General features: G+C 39.7%; 1 protein-coding gene across 1 annotated transcript; it reads left to right on the forward strand.

Moving 5' to 3' along the window:
• The first annotated feature begins 11654 nt into the window (after positions 1 to 11654).
• Positions 11655 to 18856, forward strand: oprd1b (opioid receptor, delta 1b). Its single transcript, XM_074684421.1, is given in 4 exon segments — positions 11655 to 11971; positions 13237 to 13592; positions 15061 to 15560; positions 15562 to 18856. Coding segments are annotated over 4 exon segments (1140 nt in total). The 5' UTR covers positions 11655 to 11720; the 3' UTR covers positions 15595 to 18856.
• Positions 18857 to 19497: the final 641 nt, after the last annotated feature.

Here is a 19497-nt window from a genome sequence, read left to right on the forward strand (position 1 = left end):
ATACACTGCCCCTTCACTGCGAAATTAGTGCAAATATCCAGTGACTGCCTGAAACAGTGCTGTAAGAACAGGGATGGGTACCTTGTGCCTGGTGCCTAGCAAACAGTTTCAGTACTCAACGGTAACAATTTTAGTACTTTTGTGTGTGTTTATGAGGTAACAAATATATATATTTTTTAATAATAAAAAAATTCAAAGTTTTTCAATTTAACACATTTATTTCTGAATGTATAAACTTGCAATGCCGTGTTCTTGTCCATCATGGAAAATCCCCTACTCTTCCACTCCCTCACAGTCACAAGGATGTGTTTATGTGGGGAAGTGCTAAAATCTAGTGTTTCACAAGTGTCCGCTTGAGGATGGCTCTGGAAGTATTTACAGTCTGGTTCAAAAAACATCCCTTGTCTGAATCGCTTATTTATTATCCGCACACACTGTAGGGGGCTGAATTTTTTCTAAATCGGTGGTTCAGAGGATATTAAGATTGGGAGGTTGCCCAATCAGAGGCTCAGCTCAGGTCACATGACTGAAGGGTGCCCAATAGCTGTACATGAAGCCCTTGCCACTTCCAATATGGCCGCGATAGCCAATATGCTTCATTTTACGTGAACGGGTACTTGGTAATACAGATGGAATTCTACCTATAAAAGTACCTAAATTAGCACTCATCCCTATGTAAGAATGACAATAATTGGGTCAGTATCTCCTGAGGTGAGTTGGAACTGAAAAAGTTACAGAAAGCAATGCCATTAGATAAAAAAAATGTTGTTAGAAAAAAGCACAAAACTACATTTTTTTGATTATTAATGAAAAATAAAATACATCCTGAGGAGAAAGAAAGGCAGTCAAGGCCATTCTCATGTGTTCACAGTTATAAACAACAACTGAACATGAACATGAACTCAGCAAGCTTCAACATCTTGTGCACAGAGTGCTCCTTTTGTTTTGAAACGCAGTCCACTGACACCTCATTTTATTTTATTCATGCTGGAATCATTGTAACCAATTAATGTAAACAGTGGCTTTCTTCATCTTGAATCTGCTTCACAGTGCAGCTCTTTTCACATCGTGGTTTTTTTTTCTATCCAACACAGAGAGCGGTCTTAAGTCTGACAAGAAATGGCTTTTTGTGGGTCAAGGACAGCCACTCTGCCACCGCACATAACCTCCAGTGAGTGACTGAACATGACTAACACTGCTCAAATAAGGAGCTGGCTCAGACTTTAATGTGAAGACGAAGCTTTGGAAATCTCTAAAAAAAGACTGATCAGTCCGTCCAAGGCTGTTCACTTCACTTCACTGACCCTGTTGTCTTTGAATATTTGCCACTTTGACAGAGGGAACGACAAAGAAAGCTTCAGTGCAGCCCCCTGTTTCTCTACGGTAATCAAAATGTTTTAATAACAGAGACAAAGTGTGTTAGTTTAAATGTATTTTCAGAGAGTGCATGCTTCCTCTGTCTTGTCAAATCTAAAGTGCTTCCTGCCTCCATCAGACAGAAATCATCAGAAAAACTAATCAAGTCCTCGACACAGCCAAATTGCTGTTGCGTAACTAATTGTCAACCGCTGAAAAACAAACCAGATGAAAAAAAAAAACATTGTAATGGTGGAACTGTAAAATTTTCTCTCTGCAGAAAATCTCACTTTTCTCTCAAGGGAAACCACAACTGTAAGAGTGTCAATTTGACAAATATTATCACAGCTAAAGGTAGCAGTCTTCACAGTTTGCACTGAAGAAGGATTTATCACCTCACTAATTATGTTCATAAAAAATGGATTTGCCAAGCATCAGTAACTTTGCAATCAGAGGCAGTGACTGAGGTTGATGGGATAAACTATTAGTGTGACTAATTAGTTTCTTGTAAACCACTAAGTCAACTTTAAATTATGCAACATTATAATTATATATTTTTGGTTATGTTGAATGACCGAAGAGGCTGAACCTCCATGTGGGAAAGACTGTAACCAAATTATGAGTAGTATTTCTTTCTGACATGAAGTACTGTGTAGCATTATCGTGTCAGGAATTTAAGACATATAACTGTAAGTGGAAGGAAGCAGCTAACATATAAAACATCATATGTACAGTTAACATTTTTCAGATGTCCCTGAGACACACGTGCCTTTCAAAGTTAGTATATGTAGCGCCCACAGGTTACCCCCTTGGTGCTTTGGAGCTACTGACCAAATATAAGTTATTACTTTTATAAATGAAAAACTAAAATATGCGTGGAAAGATTTGATGAGTTTCAGCCATGCCATAACCATTAAATTAGTAATTTATTAAAAGAAATGTTGATAAAAATGAATTGATTGATTCAGAATCAAACTACTTTTCTATCCTCACAAATCCTAACCGATCATTTCCATTCAGTACCTGTAGGCTTGTAACTGAGCTGACTGTCTGAGGGGGAAGAGTGCCGAGTGGTGCAAATAGTACAGAGGTTAAAAAACACCAAAAGAAAAATGAGAAGTGTTTCAGATGAGCCTGTGTCAGCACTAAGCCAGATATTTCTCATTGTGGTGCAGGACCACGCCCCAACTGCACCTCTTCCAGTACTCTTTTAAATATGAACCCATTCCTCCTCTCCTACTTCATTAAACACATTTCACACCTCCCCTTGCCTCTCTTTTCTTCTGTACATCCGGCTCGAACCCCTGAGCTTTTGCAAACCAAAACCAGCAGCAAGTTCAACGTCATATTCAGAATCATAAAACAATAAATCATTGCTGAATTACATCCTGTTCAAAGTGTGGGCGTTGTTGGTGAAATAACAAAAGATTATCACAAAGTGAAACAATCACTAATGAGACATGTGCTACAGCTGGCTAAGATACCAAACAAAATGTTTTACCCATCTATTTATGTATTTTAACGGTCCTTTTATATATATATATATATATATATATATATATATATATATATATATATATATAGTTAACGCGTTATTTTCGCGTTATTTTCAGTCTATTAACGCCGTTGAATATTTTATCGCACATTAGTGCATGTTGCTCACATGCTTTTATTTTGTAAATGTCTGTTGCTGACCACGGCGGAACCGGAAGTGAAATTGGCGGAAAAACACGATGAGAAACCAAAACAAGCATGGAGAAGAGGGGCAACACCACGGAACTTAAAGGCGCTCGCCGCTTAGTGTATCAGTCCGCGCACGCGGCGTGCCAGATACAAACAAACGCAGGTAGTCTGCCAGGACGAAGAGACACGATGAGAACTAGAGCCTTATTTAGCGGCGTTTTTGTGTGAAAGTAACGCACTGAAAATTCTCTAAATAAAGTGTGAATGCAGACAGATATCAGATTTTTTTGGTGGGAGTCCGATTATTTGTGTGTTTGGTCAAGTAAAAAATGGCCCCGTCTGAGTGCAGAGGAAACCGACAGAGGAGCAGGGAGGGGGAGTTTGTTGCAAGCGCTCTGGGCTTCTGCTGCACAAAAACACTGCTGTAGGGGTAATTTCTGCCCTAATCCTTGTGATAGGACCCAACTTGTTCCATCCCGGAGTATCACTTTAATGCCCCGACATTGGCAATAAGCTTAATTTTGTAAATTTGATTTGCACTAAATATGTGATTTAACTATTACTATATAACAAGTACTGATTTAGTGTTTGCATGATAGATGTTATGGCACTTTTGTTCATATGGCAGAACATTCCAATAAAAGTGCGCTATACACTACTTTTGAATTCATTATTAGAGTTTGAATTTACAATGCAATTAATTATGATTAATCAGGGAAATCATGCAATTGATTACAATTAAAAGTTTTAATCATTGCCCAGCCCTAATAGTTATATAAACACACACACACACACACACACACACACACACACACACACACACACACACACACACACACACACACACACACACACACACACACACACACACACACACACACACACACATACACAAGGAATAGATAAGAGGAAAGGGGGAAGAAGTTTGTTGACATGCTACCTTGGAGTTGTCCTTTACAAATGTTTTGTCAATTGCAGAAAATGTGGGGGAAAAAAACCCACTGAACATTATAAGGGAAACAACACCTAGGTTTCAAGTTCTTAGTTAACTGGAGGTTAAACATAAAGTGCCTGAAAAACAAGGGGGATAAAAAACTGCTGAGGTGTTGCTGCTGGGAACGTGGGAGAGTGAGTGGCAAATGAGGAGGCCTGATAGACTCAGGCCGGCCGTCTGCAGGTGCTGACAGACAGGTGAAATTAACAGAAGGCACCAGAGGGAGCACTAAACAAACAGAAGCAGCATGTCTGCTGTTAGTACTGTTCCCTCCATATCAAAGGTCTCATGTCATGAAAAAAACACATTTTCCTTGAACATAGAATTTATCCATCTTCCAGCCTGGTAGTTCAGACATTATGTTTACAAAAAGCCTTGAAAAATATTCCTTTGGCCTGCCTTACAGGAAAACAGCTTCTTCAAGGCGATTTGAATTATTTCCATTTGGTCCCTAGAGCTGTGATCCACTCTTCAAGGCAATGATACCAACAACGTGAAAACACTTTCATGAGTTGTAAATATGCTGCAGTTAGGCAGACGTCTGTAACAGCCTAGAGAAGCTTAGAAATAGGTCACAGGATGGCGTTTACTTTTGTCACACAATTTCACACCACAGCTGCTGTCGCTTTTCTACAAATCAAAAGATGCACACTTACATCTCTTGTACTTAATGCACTAAGTGGGCTATCACTTTCCCTTTATGTAACAATGTTTTTCTTTTTTAAGGCAAAATTTTCAAAGGCTCGTGTTGTTGTAATCTCTGTAAATGCTCAGCAGTTGTGACTTAATTTCTAAATGGTTCAGGTTGCTGGCTGAATAATCTCTCAAGGACATGGAGTCTTGAGTGTGTCCTATTTCTCTGCTTCATTGAACACTTATTCAGTGAAACATAAAAACACAAAATGTCGACTTTACGAATAAATGACTTGTTTATTGACCTGTTACCTGTAGCACAGACGTCTTTGCTGCACAGTTAAATGACCACTGATTGTCAGATACAGTTGTATGGCGTGGTTGTGTCACAGTGATGCTTCTTTGAGTGTAAATTTGTTTGGTGTTCAATAGCAGGACATCAATATCAGGGAAAGACGACGCTCAGTCACTCACACATCTATTGATCTAGAAGGAGACATGGTGGCGAGGCAAAAACATCATTTGTGTGTGATTATGTTACATGAACATGTCATTTAGAAATCTCTTCTTCATCCTAGCCTATCCAGGAGCAAGAAAATAACTTGAGCTTACACTTGATGGGTGGTTGTATGACATAGTTGTGCAGTCCTCTGTACTGCTTCAGCTGCAAACAAACATGTAGCTTCTGACCCTTCAAAAGTTATGAAGCAGACCTGTTTGCATCAGTATGGCTGGAGTGCTGGAGATACTGCATCTCAGTCTGACTGAAGACATGAAACACTTCTACTCATAACAGCAGCAACACATAAAACACAAAAAAAGACCCCAAGAGCCACCGGTGAGACAATTCAGCTGATACAAGCTGATATTTGAGTGCAATAAGCTGCAGCTGGTTGGAGTCTCCCTCCCATGTGATGATCAGAAACATGAAAATGCATCATCATCACTCCACCTTTATGTAAAAACACAACACGAAGCTGTCTGTTAACTGCCAGCACCCTGTTTCTCCTTGCGCGAATGTGATGGGTTTTGGGGAGGCAGAGTAATAGTTCCCAAGGTTTCCATTGGGCTGATGAGTGATGCGAGTAATCAGGCTGTCTGTACAGTCTAATCATGACTGATTCTCCCTGAGGGGAGAACAGAAAACATAAACACAAAAATGTTCCCAGCACTTTGCTCCTGTTGGCTTCTGTACCATCCTGGTCCATTTCTCCCTTTTTGTTTCATATCACATTACAAAAAATGTCTCCTCCTATCCACTCAGCGTGCTGCCATTACCGAGAGTACACACCATCCATACCAGGGTTTCTAGGTTTTCTTTAATAAAGGCACTAAGTTCAAGCCAGAATATAATCACAGCCCCTGCAGCACTTGCAGGTGTCAAACACAGCCTTCCCCCGTAGCTGCAACATATATTAAACTTTCTATATTTACTTCCTGAACTGCTATGTAAGTAATTTTATCCTGTCCCATGTGGACTATTATTGCAGAGATTGTGGGATGTGATCAGAGTTGTGAAGGTATACACGGTAGATAACTGTCAAACACCAGTTTTTATGACGGAGTGCTCTGGAGATAGTGTGGGCTGGATTTAATAAAACATTAGTGAACCCTCTGACCTCTGGTTTCTCACCATCCTTATCTTACACCTACAAAAGACGCATTCAAACAGTTTAACCTAAGGATTTATTATTTCTGTTCAATCAGTTTTGATATGTTTATCATTTACCTTCACTTACTTTTAACTGTGCGTGATGTTTGCCATTGATGACTCTTTATATTTCCCTTTTAATCCATAGCAAGCTATACATCATCCCCTCAGTCTAAACCCAGTAATAGGTTCGGCAAAAGTGTGTGTGGGTGCAGCAGTGTTTTAAGCTAAATGCTAATATGCGATTACTATGCTAGAATCCAAAAGCTAAATTGTTTATGTTCAGCAGACATTATGTTTACTTTTTTTTGCTTCTTAGTTCACATTTAAGCATGTGTTGCAATGACTAACAAAAATATTGCACAAATACGGTGGCTGATAGGTGTCAGACAATTTGCAAAAGCCAAAATATAAAATACATAAGTGCCAACACCACAACGCCACAAGAAAAAAGAGGTTAGTTTTTCCAACAGACAGAAAAATTGTGAAAATGTAAGTGGATGAATGTTTCTTAACTTCAGTTATGATGATTACAGCTTTGTCTCACCTTGGGATGTTCTTCATAGTACTTATATTTCTGTATGTACCAGTAAAGTGTGATCTTATATTTAGCTTTATGAATCAGTCATGTCATAACGTTAGCATTATAGCTTTATATATCAGCTGAAGTTAAAAAAGAAAACAATCATTTACTTACTTTTACTTCTTTTCTGTGTCCATTGGGATAACTGACCTCTTTACTTACTTTGTGTCGTGGCTTTTCACATTTGAGTTGTTGCTTTCACAAATTGTCTGACACCTACCGGCCACCGTACACAAGTGATATTTTAGATCCAAAAGAACAACAAAGCTGACGAAAACAAGTTCTCCGATCAAACAAGAGGCTCGTGAGGCTGAACTTAGTCATGGCTGTTAATTTTTCTGACTTTTTGACTTTAAATGTTTTAGATTACAAAATATGATATGGACTACAAGACTGACGATAGACACTTTCTGCTACGTTTTGCTAACATGCTCAGGTGCTATTTGCACCATATTCATTTCAACAGCATGACATCTACTGACCAGCAATAAGCACAGCTGATCCCTAAAGGAAGGTCATCATCATTAGTTTTAGTTACAATAATCAAATGTTTGGTTAAAGTGAGTTCAGGAGCTAAGGATACAGAGTGTTACAGATCAACTCCTGGTTTTCAGTATTTTCCCACTCACCTCTCTGCGGCTGCTGCTCTTAGCCTGATGGTCACGCCCACCTCATCAAACACCTCAGTGCACCTAAGCACCCAGCTGCAGCTCATCTGCAATCAGGCCAGTGTTTAAACCTCCTCTGCCAGGTTGTTCTCAGCTTCAGTGCTGCAATGTCTCAGCACTTCAACATGTTTAAGTTTTCTGCTGCTGACCCTCTGCCTGTCTTTGATCTGTCATCTGTCTTCCCCTTTTTAGCTCCTGTGTTATGACAGACTGATGTCTGGTTTTGATTCATGTGCCCTCTTGATGACATTCTGTTTTCATACTGGAATTTACCAACAGGAAGGATGATTGGAAACTTTTACCAAACTTGAACAGACTGGCATCAGTAAAACATTTAATTTAGCTAAATCTCTCTCAGCTGATGTTAAGAAATGTCAAACCTGAGCCAAAGTGGTGGACTAACTGGACAACCAGCACACTGTTACAATGATTCACATTAATTATTTTGCACTGTGTAATGCTCTCAAAGTATCAAGAAACTGTCTGTTAAACAAAGGACCCCCAGGCCAGCAAATTAAACACTCATATTTTGCAGTTAGATATATTCACCTTTAGGGGGGATGCTGTAAAAGTGGCTTACAGAAAAAGAGCAGTGTGCCAAATGTCTATGAGCTCACTTCATTTTTCTTCACACAGTATCCCCATTATAGTCACTTCTCCAGCTAATGATCCTGACACATCCTCATCCATGCCAGGTTTTTTTTTACACTCATATGCCCAAAAATCTAAAAGTCTCATTGCACGGTAGGCATAAAATTTTTCTGGTGACATCTGAGATGGCTGACAACTTTTGCTAAGTGTAGTGTGCTTTGCCAACCCTAAACAATAATAGACTGTGTTCTCAAAAACAGCCTAAGCTCCATGTGTTTGTCAATTTATTCTATTTTGACTAATGTGTCTGTGTTTATAGATATACAGACGGATGTAGAGGATCCAGAGCTCTGACTGCTCCTCCAACCCCGAGGAGATCTGACCACCATCAACAAGTTTAGTTTGAAGTGGTTGGTCACTTCTGATGGTCACATTAGATTTTACAGGTTAGCAGAAATATTCAACAATGTAATGCTGTTTATTTTAGTCATGAAAATGTAATTGTATTAAAGGTCCCATATTATGCAAAATTCACTTTATTAAGTCTTTTAGTGAAATTTGTGGGTCTTTGGCTTTCCTCCCAGCCCACAAAATGTGATATTTAATGACAAAACCTGTACTTAGAAGGTCTCGAGAATGTAAAATCCTGACCTTAAAGGAGCTGTTTGGATTTTGGGGATTTGCCGACATCAGCAATTCCCTTTTTTGACTAATCAGGAGCAAGTCTGACCTGATTGGTCCACCGGAGCAGATACCCCCGAACCCCCTCCCCGCTGCTGCTCAAGCAGCCATCAGTGCCATCACTGCTCTGTTTTTGGCTGTAAACAGCTGCATAGTTCCATGCACAAGCTTCCCATCTCTGGAGAAGACAAGACTAAGTGGCTAGAGTTCATTTATCAAGGAAATGTGCCAGCTACACTCAGTAAAACTTTGCATGTGTGTGCTAGTCACTTCATGGCCGACTGCTTTTCCAACTTTGGACAGTACAACAGAGGGCTAGCGAATAGACTGGTCCTGAATCCAGGCGCATTACCAACCATCCTCCAACAACCTGGGACCCTGGAAATGTGAGTATTTTAAATGCTGTGTGCTGTGGAGCAGATGTAAGAGCTTTTACTCAGTGTCCCCCTGTCTCTGTGTTAGCTTCAGGATGCTAACTCTAGCTGCAGTTAGCCTGTTGTTTTAGCCTGTAATGTTACACTAAACGAGCTTCACTGTTTTCTAAACATTGTGCACTCGGAGCTCATGGTACCGCTCTCAGTGACGTGGAAGAGCGGGGCGGTATCAGCGGTGGCTCATTTACATATGAAGGTCACGCCCACCAAATCAGAGCGTTCTGAACAGAGGGGCTATGAGAGCCTGGAAACAATGCTGCTGTGCTTGATTTATTGGCTTTTTGGACCAAAACATGTTACTACCATTTCATGAAGACATCAATGATCCATATTAAACTGTAGAAAAGGAGCAGAATATGGGACCTTAAACAGAAATTACAATTATGATACTAAAATATCTCATATAGACACTTAATAAACTAAGATTACATTACACATTCCTTCAAGCTACCGCTCTGACGCTGCTCCCAGTCTCTGAACCAGAAGTCAAGGCATGGCCTCATGTTGATCACTGAAATGATGCACGCACAGAGCCAGTGAAATGCACTGAAAAAACATCCACCATTAATTAAAGAAAATAGGCTCACTGAACTCCTAAAGTGAGCTAGATCTCTTTAATTACTGCCCTTCATCGTAGGAGAACACGCATGATCTATCTTTAGAGGCTGGAAAGAGGAAGGATTCAGAGCTTTGTTCAGCAAGCTGGCCCTATTCTTCTGGCTGTCCTGGCTTTGTGCTGCACTGATGGTGCTTGCTCAAAGGAAGACTTCTGTAAAGGTCACATTGCAAAGTACAAAAAGACAGCTGCAGTTATGAACAGCACAGACACCGCCACAGGAGGCTTTTAATGTGTCAAATAAACAATTACCCCGGAGAAACACTGTTGTCCAGATTCCTAACTCCCACATGTGTATGTCAGATTTAGCAGAGCTACGCCATCACACACTGCTTGGTGCTCCTATTGGTTTCTATTGTTCATAGGATTGGGCTAAAACAATGAGGGGCACTTTTTATAAGTGAGTAGTATGAAACTGTAAATTTAGGCAACAGTTTAATGCAGAAACCTGGTTTTTAATGGTAGTTTTATTATTATTATTATTTGTGACTTTCATTCTTTGAATCTCTTTTTTTCTTTCCTTTATGGTCTATTGGTGCATTTATATTTCATAATACTGACTGTTTTTTCCTCCATCTTCCACTGTATTGTTCAGCTCTCTGAAGTGATTTCTCTGACTGAAAGACGCTGTAAAGATCAATAAATGATGTTTATAACTAAAAGACACACCCACTCTCCATGAAAAGCCAAAAATCCATATAAAATGAGTTACAGTATTTCTTTGTTGCATGGCATGCTGTAGACTGCAAAGGTCAAGTGTAGTATATCTAAAGATTTTACCTTCAACTGCCTCATCAAATTTTTAAACCCATGAAATATTCACAGCGTGATAAAAGCCAAACCATGTGGAAATCTTGCAAATGCTAGGAAACCATGATATTTTTGTTTTATCCTGCAGAGCATGTGCAGCATTGACAATATTGACCCATGAGAGCTCTTAAATGAATGCACCTGCATGTTTGTCTACCTGCTTCATTGTGTTTGCTCATACACATGTAATTGATACCAGCACAAGCTGCCCAAGCAGCAAATATAAAGGGTTAACGAGATCATTTGTAGGATTATCTTCACACTCAGCACTGCTGTAGGCTATCAAAACCCATCTTTATCATCTCATCAGCCTTTTTACTGCCTGGTGACTGCCACTCTCCCGTGGTGTCAGTCAGGTAATTTCGTGAAGATGCCTGCCTGCTGAGAGCAGTCAGACAGCTCCAGTAATGCAGCGACCACAGAGGAGAGCAGGGGGGAGAGAAGAAGTACCTGAGGGGTGAAGGCAGGCAGCAATAAGCAGAATGGCTCAATACAGACGTGTCTAATGGAGCTGTGGTGCTAATGAGAGATGCTCAGATTAAGTTTGACTGACATTATAAGACGAGGTGCTGGGTGTCAGCTGGAACAGGTGGATCATTTAGACAAGGGACAAATCTAATAAATAATGATAAAGATACAGTATTAAATAAAAACATATGATGAAGGATTTTCATATGTTAGAGCTAATAAAAGCACTTTGACGAATAGTTTTCCATTAGGCTGTATAAAAAATGGGCAGGACAGCGGTTCCCTGACATATTTCTTTGAGCTCCAGTGTGTGTGTGTGTGTGTGTGTGTGTGTGTGTGTGTGTGTGTGTGTGTGTGTGTGTGTGTGTGTGTGTGTGTGTGAAAGAGAGAGAGAGAGAGAGAGAGAGAGAGAGAGAGAGGAGGGAGACAACCCTCCTCTGGGCGCCTCATCACTAATTTGCAGTCCAGCTCTTGTGCGCTCTTGTGCACCTGCTTTGAAAACCACGGACTATACGCACGCTACAATTCCACCTGCCCACTTCTCCCTCAGAAATGGAGTTTTCCACTCTTTCTCCTGAATTTGCTGCCGATTTGTACGAGCGCTTCTCGGTCTCCGTGGGTCCTTTTAACGCCACCTTCTCCGAGGATGCGCTGCGCGCGTCTTCAAACAGCAGCGAGACCAACAGGGCTCCGAGCAGAGACACCACGAGTCTCATCATCGCCGTCTGCATCACGGCTCTCTACTCTCTCGTCTGTGTGGTGGGGCTGCTGGGTAACGTGCTTGTAATGTACGGGGTGGTCAGGTAAGAAACATAGATAACTTAAAAACAACTTTTTCATCAAAAGTATGAAAAAAAAAATCATCACTGTAGGTAGCAACATAACTTTAGTAGTGGAGCTTACCGTTGGCAATCAAAACACAACATATTACTACTAGAAAAATACCCAAAAAACAAGATGAAACAATGAAGTGATACTGAAACATTTACAGTTTAAGAGTATTTGACATTTTATGACTTAAATAATAATTTCCAAAAATTCACTTCTGTATTACTTTATTAATGATGGCTATTTGAGAAAATGACTGAGGATGTGAGTGATCCCCTCCAACGCCTACTTATCCACCCACTCACACTTACACACACACCCTCTACATAGAAAAGGGAAGAAGGACGGGGGAGGGCACTGATTTACAGCCATGAGCTGAAATTACCTCACTGCAACAATACTTTCCATCAGGACTAATGTTGTCATCTCAGAGGACCCGTTTGCATGTAGGGAAATAAGTGGCACGTTGAACCCCTCACCTGCAATCATTGTGGAGCTGTGTCCTGATCCAGAGATTTGAGGGTTCCTCCTGCCCTTTTGATTTAACTGAGAACTGAGAGGCCCTGACTGAGCTGCTTTCTAAATCCCAGCTGAAATTTGCCAGAGATGAAATGTGAGCCTCTGTGCCTCGGTTTGTCTGGTTGACAATGATTAAACAAAGTGAAAGCTAAAGGTATTGTGCCCACTCTCCCTGGTAATGCAATTACAGAGAAACATTGTGTGTAATAGAATAAATCTCTTTACATCCCTTTGTCTTCCCTTATCCCTTTAGAGCCTGCAATCAAACAAATATGACCAGCAACTGGCATGTTGTTGACTTGGAGAGCAATCCACCCTGCAGATGTGACAGAAACCACTCTGCAGATGTGAAAATAGAGAGGATTTTTGGAGTATTTTTCAGGAAATCAAGGCATAGAAGTGTAATTTAATGGAGGCTTGCAATCATTGGGGGAACGAAGTCCTCATGCATTCACTGTAGTGCCATCAAAACATTAAGCATCTGAAAAGCTCTTTTGTTGTTCAGTATTTTCAAGAGAAATAGCAGCTCATTGGTCTTGAAGAGGAAATGAATTAGACTGAAGAATAAATCAGTAATGTGCCTTGAAAGGTTTTAGCGGAAATTGTGAATCAGCCCCAGCCTGCATCTACCCTGAAACACAGAAGTAGACAGACCTTAAAAAATGTCTAACAACACTCGGGTGTGAGTCAGAAGTTTTTAAGCACTGCCTCTTTTTCCCAGGTACACCAAGATGAAGACTGCTACCAACATCTATATCTTTAACCTGGCCCTTGCTGATGCCCTCGCCACCAGCACCCTCCCCTTCCAGAGCGCCAAGTACCTGATGAGCACATGGCCATTCGGGGAGCTGCTGTGTAAAGTGGTCATTGCTATTGACTACTACAACATGTTCACTAGCATCTTCACGCTCACCATGATGAGTGTGGACCGCTATGTAGCTGTTTGTCATCCCGTGAGAGCTCTTGACTTCCGCACACCAGCCAAAGCCAAGCTCATCAATGTCTGCATCTGGATCGTGTCCTCTGCCGTTGGAGTCCCTGTGATGATTATGGCCGTAACCAAGGTTACAGATAAAGGTAAGGGACTTTCATTTCTTTTGATGCACAACTGGCAGGTATGTAGCTTTAAAAATGATTTTAAACTATATATTTATATATATATATATATATATATATATATATATATATATATATATATATATATATATATATATATATATATATAAACAAAAGATAAAGATAAAGATAAAAAATACTTTATTAATCCCAGAAGGGAAATTCATTTATATATATATATATATATATATATATATATATATATATATATATATATATATATATATATATATATATATATATAATATATATATATATATATATATATATATATATATATATATATATATATATATATATATATATATATATACAGTGTTTAAAATCATTTTAAGAGCTAAATAACTAAATATAATATCCGCAAATAATTAAAGATAAACAAATCTAAAAGTACTGACAGAGCAAACCAAGGCAGCTGAATCAAGCACTGCTAAACATGTAGGGTAGTCCAGTCTATCACCTGTGTGGTAAGGTCAGAAAACATTGATGACTAGCATTATGTCAGTCAGCAGAAGGTATTGCCACTTGCTTGAGAGGGGCTGAAATGCAATACCATCAAGTAGTAGTTTTGCACATTAGCATAAGAAGGGCTTGGGCACTGAGCCAATGGAATTTTAGTTTGAACAAATAAACAGCTAACATTTGTTCCCACAGACATAAAGTTTGCTTGGACAAATTGCTAGCTAGGATCTACTGTCTTGCAAATATTAGCCTACCTTAGATAAGAACGAGCTAACATACTTTCTAGCAGATGTTAAGTAGTATCCGGTCTACATGTTGACAAAGGACTGTCCAACCTAATGTTAGCTTAATAAACCCCACCCAGCTCATATTCCTTTTTAAAAAATGTGATATACCTCTGAGCTCACATGTTAGTTTGAACAAATAACAGTTAAGTTTTGAGCAGAGGCTCAGAATGACTAATTTTCTTGTACATGCCACATACTTTCTAGCTAGCTTAAACATATGATTACATGACATCCTTTCTAGCTAACATAACACTATCTTAATGCTATATGGGACTAGAGATTGCTCACATTAGCTGTTGTGTGATGGTAACAAATGGGTCGTTTTATTTTCTCTTTACACTTAAACAGTCCAGTGTCACTCAGGATTTCAGGTGTGTGTTTAGTCCTCTGTTGTCCGTTTATCTGATCAATTTTCAAAATGCCTCAATCGACAATGATTTTTAGCTAACCTGCATTTGATGACCTACAATTATATCATTATTTTGCCATTTGAGCTCCGATTCCTGTTTCCAGAGAAAAACAGCCACTGTGTGCTGATTTATTTTTACTGCGTAAAAGCTTGTGTTATGTAAGGGGGTGATCACAGTGTTAAAGAGAAAAACATTTGAGCTGGGTTATTAACTTGAATTAGCCCAACCACATGGCTGCCTATTAAAGCTCTAATTATTTCAACTCCACAGGAAACACTGCCTGTGCTCTCAGATTCCCCAAACCGGAGTGGTACTGGGACATAGTGATGAAGATCTGTGTCTTCATCATTGCCTTTGTGGTTCCCGTCCTTGTCATCACCATCTGCTATGGACTGATGATCCTGAGGCTCAAGAGTGTTCGTCTGCTCTCAGGCTCCAAAGAAAAGGATCGAAACCTGCGGCGGATCACTCGGATGGTCCTTGTGGTTGTAGCAGCGTTCATTATCTGCTGGACTCCTATCCACATCTTCATCATTGTGAGAACCATGGTGGATATCGATAACAAGAACCTGCTGGTGGTGGCCAGCTGGCATCTGTGCATCGCATTGGGTTACACAAACAGCAGTCTGAACCCAGTACTGTACGCCTTCCTGGATGAGAACTTCAAAAGGTGCTTCAGGGATTTCTGTCTCCCCTACCGCTCCCGGCTGGAACAGAACAGCTTCTCTAGAGCACGAAACAGCATCCGCGAGCCCATCTCTGTTTGTGCTCCTGCACCGACAGAAAGACCGCCAGTATGACTAGACATGGGTCAGTTAGAGGGCAGGACGGTTCAGGAGGACCTCCAGACTGAGGTGACACAGTTCTCCACCACAGGGGTCTGAGGCTGCTTGTAGGATTATCCCCATTTACCTCACGTAAATGGTAGATTGTGTTTTTGGTTTCATCTAATGAAACTTGCGCTGAATGTCCCTATAGCTTTGTGAAACACATGGAGATTATCTATCAGAACGGCTGTAAACATGCTTGTGTGTGCCTGTGCTTATGAACATGAGGAAAGGTACACATATGAAGAAGGAGTGTGTACAAAGCTCATGCATGAAGCAGCGATACAGTATGAAGAAACACCTGTTGGCTGAATATTTTAAGGCTTAACTTTTCTTCAGTGTAGAACCATCTCCTGAAGATCTGAGAACAAGTTGATTAGATACATTACAGAACCAAACAGCACAATATGATACCGTTTTCTATTCAAGAAAAGTATAAAAAAGACAGGTACAGCATACCACTGATTCAGGGTTGAGAGGATGAAGCACAAAATATATTTAGTCCTATACCTTTTTTCCATATTAAATGAGGTGAGTATAATCCCTCAAACACAGACTGAGGCAATCAAGTAACGCTACAACAATATGATGTGATAAGATACAATCTGATAGGATATAATAGGAGAACAGGGTGGAACACATTAGGCATGATACGACTTGATGTTGTGATACATATAGTTCCCCTGTAAAGAAATTAGCCATGGATTTGAATACTGCTTATACTGAGCTCACTTACAAAGCCCGTGTGACCACTACAGAAGAAGACAACAAGGTCAGCTCTTCAGTTTTATATTTTTCTTTCATTTTCATAGATGAAAGCCATTTGGTGCCAAAACTGGGGAAGTTACATCTGTTTGGGAACAGATTGGCTCTGGTTTTGCCATTGTTCCTAAAGCAGTACAATCACTGAGACTCTTCATCGCTGTAAGGGAACAGATGATTGCCCTGGAAAAATTACACCCTTACTTTCATCATAAGTCTGTTTCATAAACAAATTGATGAGTACGATAAAACAGGGTTACTCTTTTTGTTGGTATTGTCACATTTATCTTTAAGGGCATTCAGATCCATAAAAGGATAACAGTACAGGACTTCAGAGGGTAATCAGTCAGTTCACACAGAAACAAAAGGATGACGTTGTCCAGAAAGACAATGTTCCTAAACACAAACTGAAAGCGGACTGAAGAACCTCTACAGCAAATATGTGATTGGTTAATTTATCCACTTGACCTCAATCAGAGAGATCTTCATCTGATGAAAACCAGAGTTAGAGTAAATATGCCCCGTGGCAGCAAGAAGTGAGTCCACAGACCATCAAAGCAGAAAATCAATGTTAAAAATACCTCTGTACCAGACGATCGTTTCATATGGTAGTACCTTAGATTTAGGCTTATTTGTGAAAGACCTACTGTACCCTTACCATTAAAATAAAACTTTCAGAGATAAACACTTGTTGTCCCCTAACCCTCCTGCAGTTACTTTATAATTATGATTATTTTTAATATAATATTATTATTAATCTAAGTTATGTACAGTTACATACAAAAGCTTGTTGCTGAATCAGAGTAGAGGACAGTTTTAAGTGATTTAGGGTAACTGTAAAAAGTGTCTGTGACTTTTTTTGGACCATCTCATGCCTCTTAGAGAAGATTTGTAATAAAACAATCTTCATGAGTGAGCAGAGATGACTGGTGCCTCCAGCAAATATTCACCGTGAACAGCAGTGCTCAGCTGAGTCACTGTTTCCACTCCTCGAGCTGTTGGGATTCTGCTCTATGTTTCTGCACAGACAAACGCTGGGCTGACAGTAAGCTGAGAATCCGGTGGGGGAAGTGGCACCACTGTTTCCTTTTAAAGTTGTAACCATATGACCTTAAGCTGGCACAGAGAGAAAACCAAACTGGATGGAAAGCATCAGTGAACAACCAGAAGCTTGATACTCAATGGACAGCTAATGGACAAGGAGCCACTGATGGACATTTACAACAGATTTTACAAAGACATTTTTACACATTGTAGGTAAGGGAAACAGTCATATTGATGGCCTTTTTCTCCAAACAGCATATTTTTAAGAAGAGCAGAAATGAAACTGATCTGTAACCTTATATAAGTGATGTCATTTATTTTGTGTATTGTGCTACTGTAACAGAAATCTTTGCTTGTAGCCAACTAGTAAATACAAGTGTTATTTGACAAACGTGGTATATATATATATATATCAACACAAAGTGCTATAAATGTTAGGTGAATTTTTTTTTTTTCAACTTCACCCGTTTCCACCAAGCGGTTTAGATCAGTACGGTTTGGTATGAGTTGGCACGATTAAGCTTTGTCCTGTTTGCGCTTCCACAGCCAACCATGCCCCCTTGTGGTAGGCAGCGCGTAATCTGGATGCCGACAGCCGCATCAGTAATATAATAGCGTGACGCCACAGCAGTGCGACACAGTGTACCCGGCTAATAAGTCCAACGTAGAGGAAAAACGTGACAGTAAACAAAGAGCCATGATGGAAGACATGCAGCATTTCGTCCTCTTTGTGATTGGCATGTGGTTCTTTGATACAAAGTGCAATCAGGCTTTGTTTCAGAGGAGGCTGTGCTGCCAGGTGAAATGCACATCTGCTGTTGCACAATAAGTGACGATTCTTTCGACCAATCAATGGTCTGTAGTGTTGTAGCTCCACCTTTCGAGATTAGATCGGTTTACTCTGGCACCGCTACAGAAGGGTGCCAAAAAGTGGGACGTCTCGCCTTGGTTATTTGGTGGTCTGTCCCAGGATTTGTCAACATGAAATGTGAGCCATGCCGAGACGAACCGAACTAAACCTCTTGTTGGAAACAGGGTGATATATATTGCTCCTGTTTCGTTTCTGGGCTATCTTGTAGCTTTTTTAACACCATCAATGTAAGAAATGTATTCTTGTGGTTGACAGGACGTTCAGCTGAATGAAAACGCACCATATTGCCTTATTCAGCATTATGTTTCAATCTTTTTGAAAAAGTAAGTTGTGCTTAATATTTTCAGTCCCATAATTAGTGTTTTGGCTTATAAAGTATATTGAAGTATGATATTGTTTAGGTATTATTGCTGCTTTGTATTGTTTTGTCAACTTAAACAGCAATCATGTGTATCAGCAGTGGAAATTTGTAAGTGCTTTAAATCTTTGGATATTTTTTTTCTGGTGCTTTTATTTTATCAAAGATTTCTTTCAATTTAAAGTTTTTACAGTGTTATATTTTCTTTCTTCAGAAATGAACCAATTATGATATTCACAAGGATAAATAAATGCATTATAAATGTGAGTAAATCTATGACTGCAGATGGAATAATGCCTCTTTATGGATGGAACACACACACACACACACACACACACACACACACACATATATATATATATATTGTGTGTGTGTGTGTGTGTGTGTGTGTGTGTGTGTGTGTGTGTGTGTGTGTGTGTGTGTGTGTGTGTCTGATAACAACATCATCAGCTCAGGATAAGACAGATCTATGTCTACAGGGGGCGCCAAAATTAACATGACTCATTTCTTACAACATTTCAACATTTTAGTAGAGTCAAATAGAATCACATTCATCTTACAAGCCTAGAAAAGCATATTAATCCAACAGAAATAGAGACAAAAAAAACACCAGAGTACAATGAAGTGAGAGAAAAAATTCCAAGGAGGTCAGAAAGAATGACTGGTTAAGTTTCTTGAATTAATACATTGGTTTGTTTTCTCTATGCCACTTCAAGTTTATTTTTTCTCACTTAAATCAACTGACGTGTCCGTCTATATTTTGTTTCTAGATTCATCAGGTTAACATCTTATAGATCGTATTCAGTCAGACAGGATGCTTTTACTGAAATAAGGTATAAGCACTT

Source organism: Halichoeres trimaculatus, unplaced genomic scaffold (genome assembly GCF_033239565.1).
Source record: "Halichoeres trimaculatus isolate MK-OKI-2021-1 unplaced genomic scaffold, fHalTri1.1 fHalTri1_scaffold_12, whole genome shotgun sequence".
Lineage (NCBI taxonomy): Eukaryota > Metazoa > Chordata > Actinopteri > Labriformes > Labridae > Halichoeres > Halichoeres trimaculatus.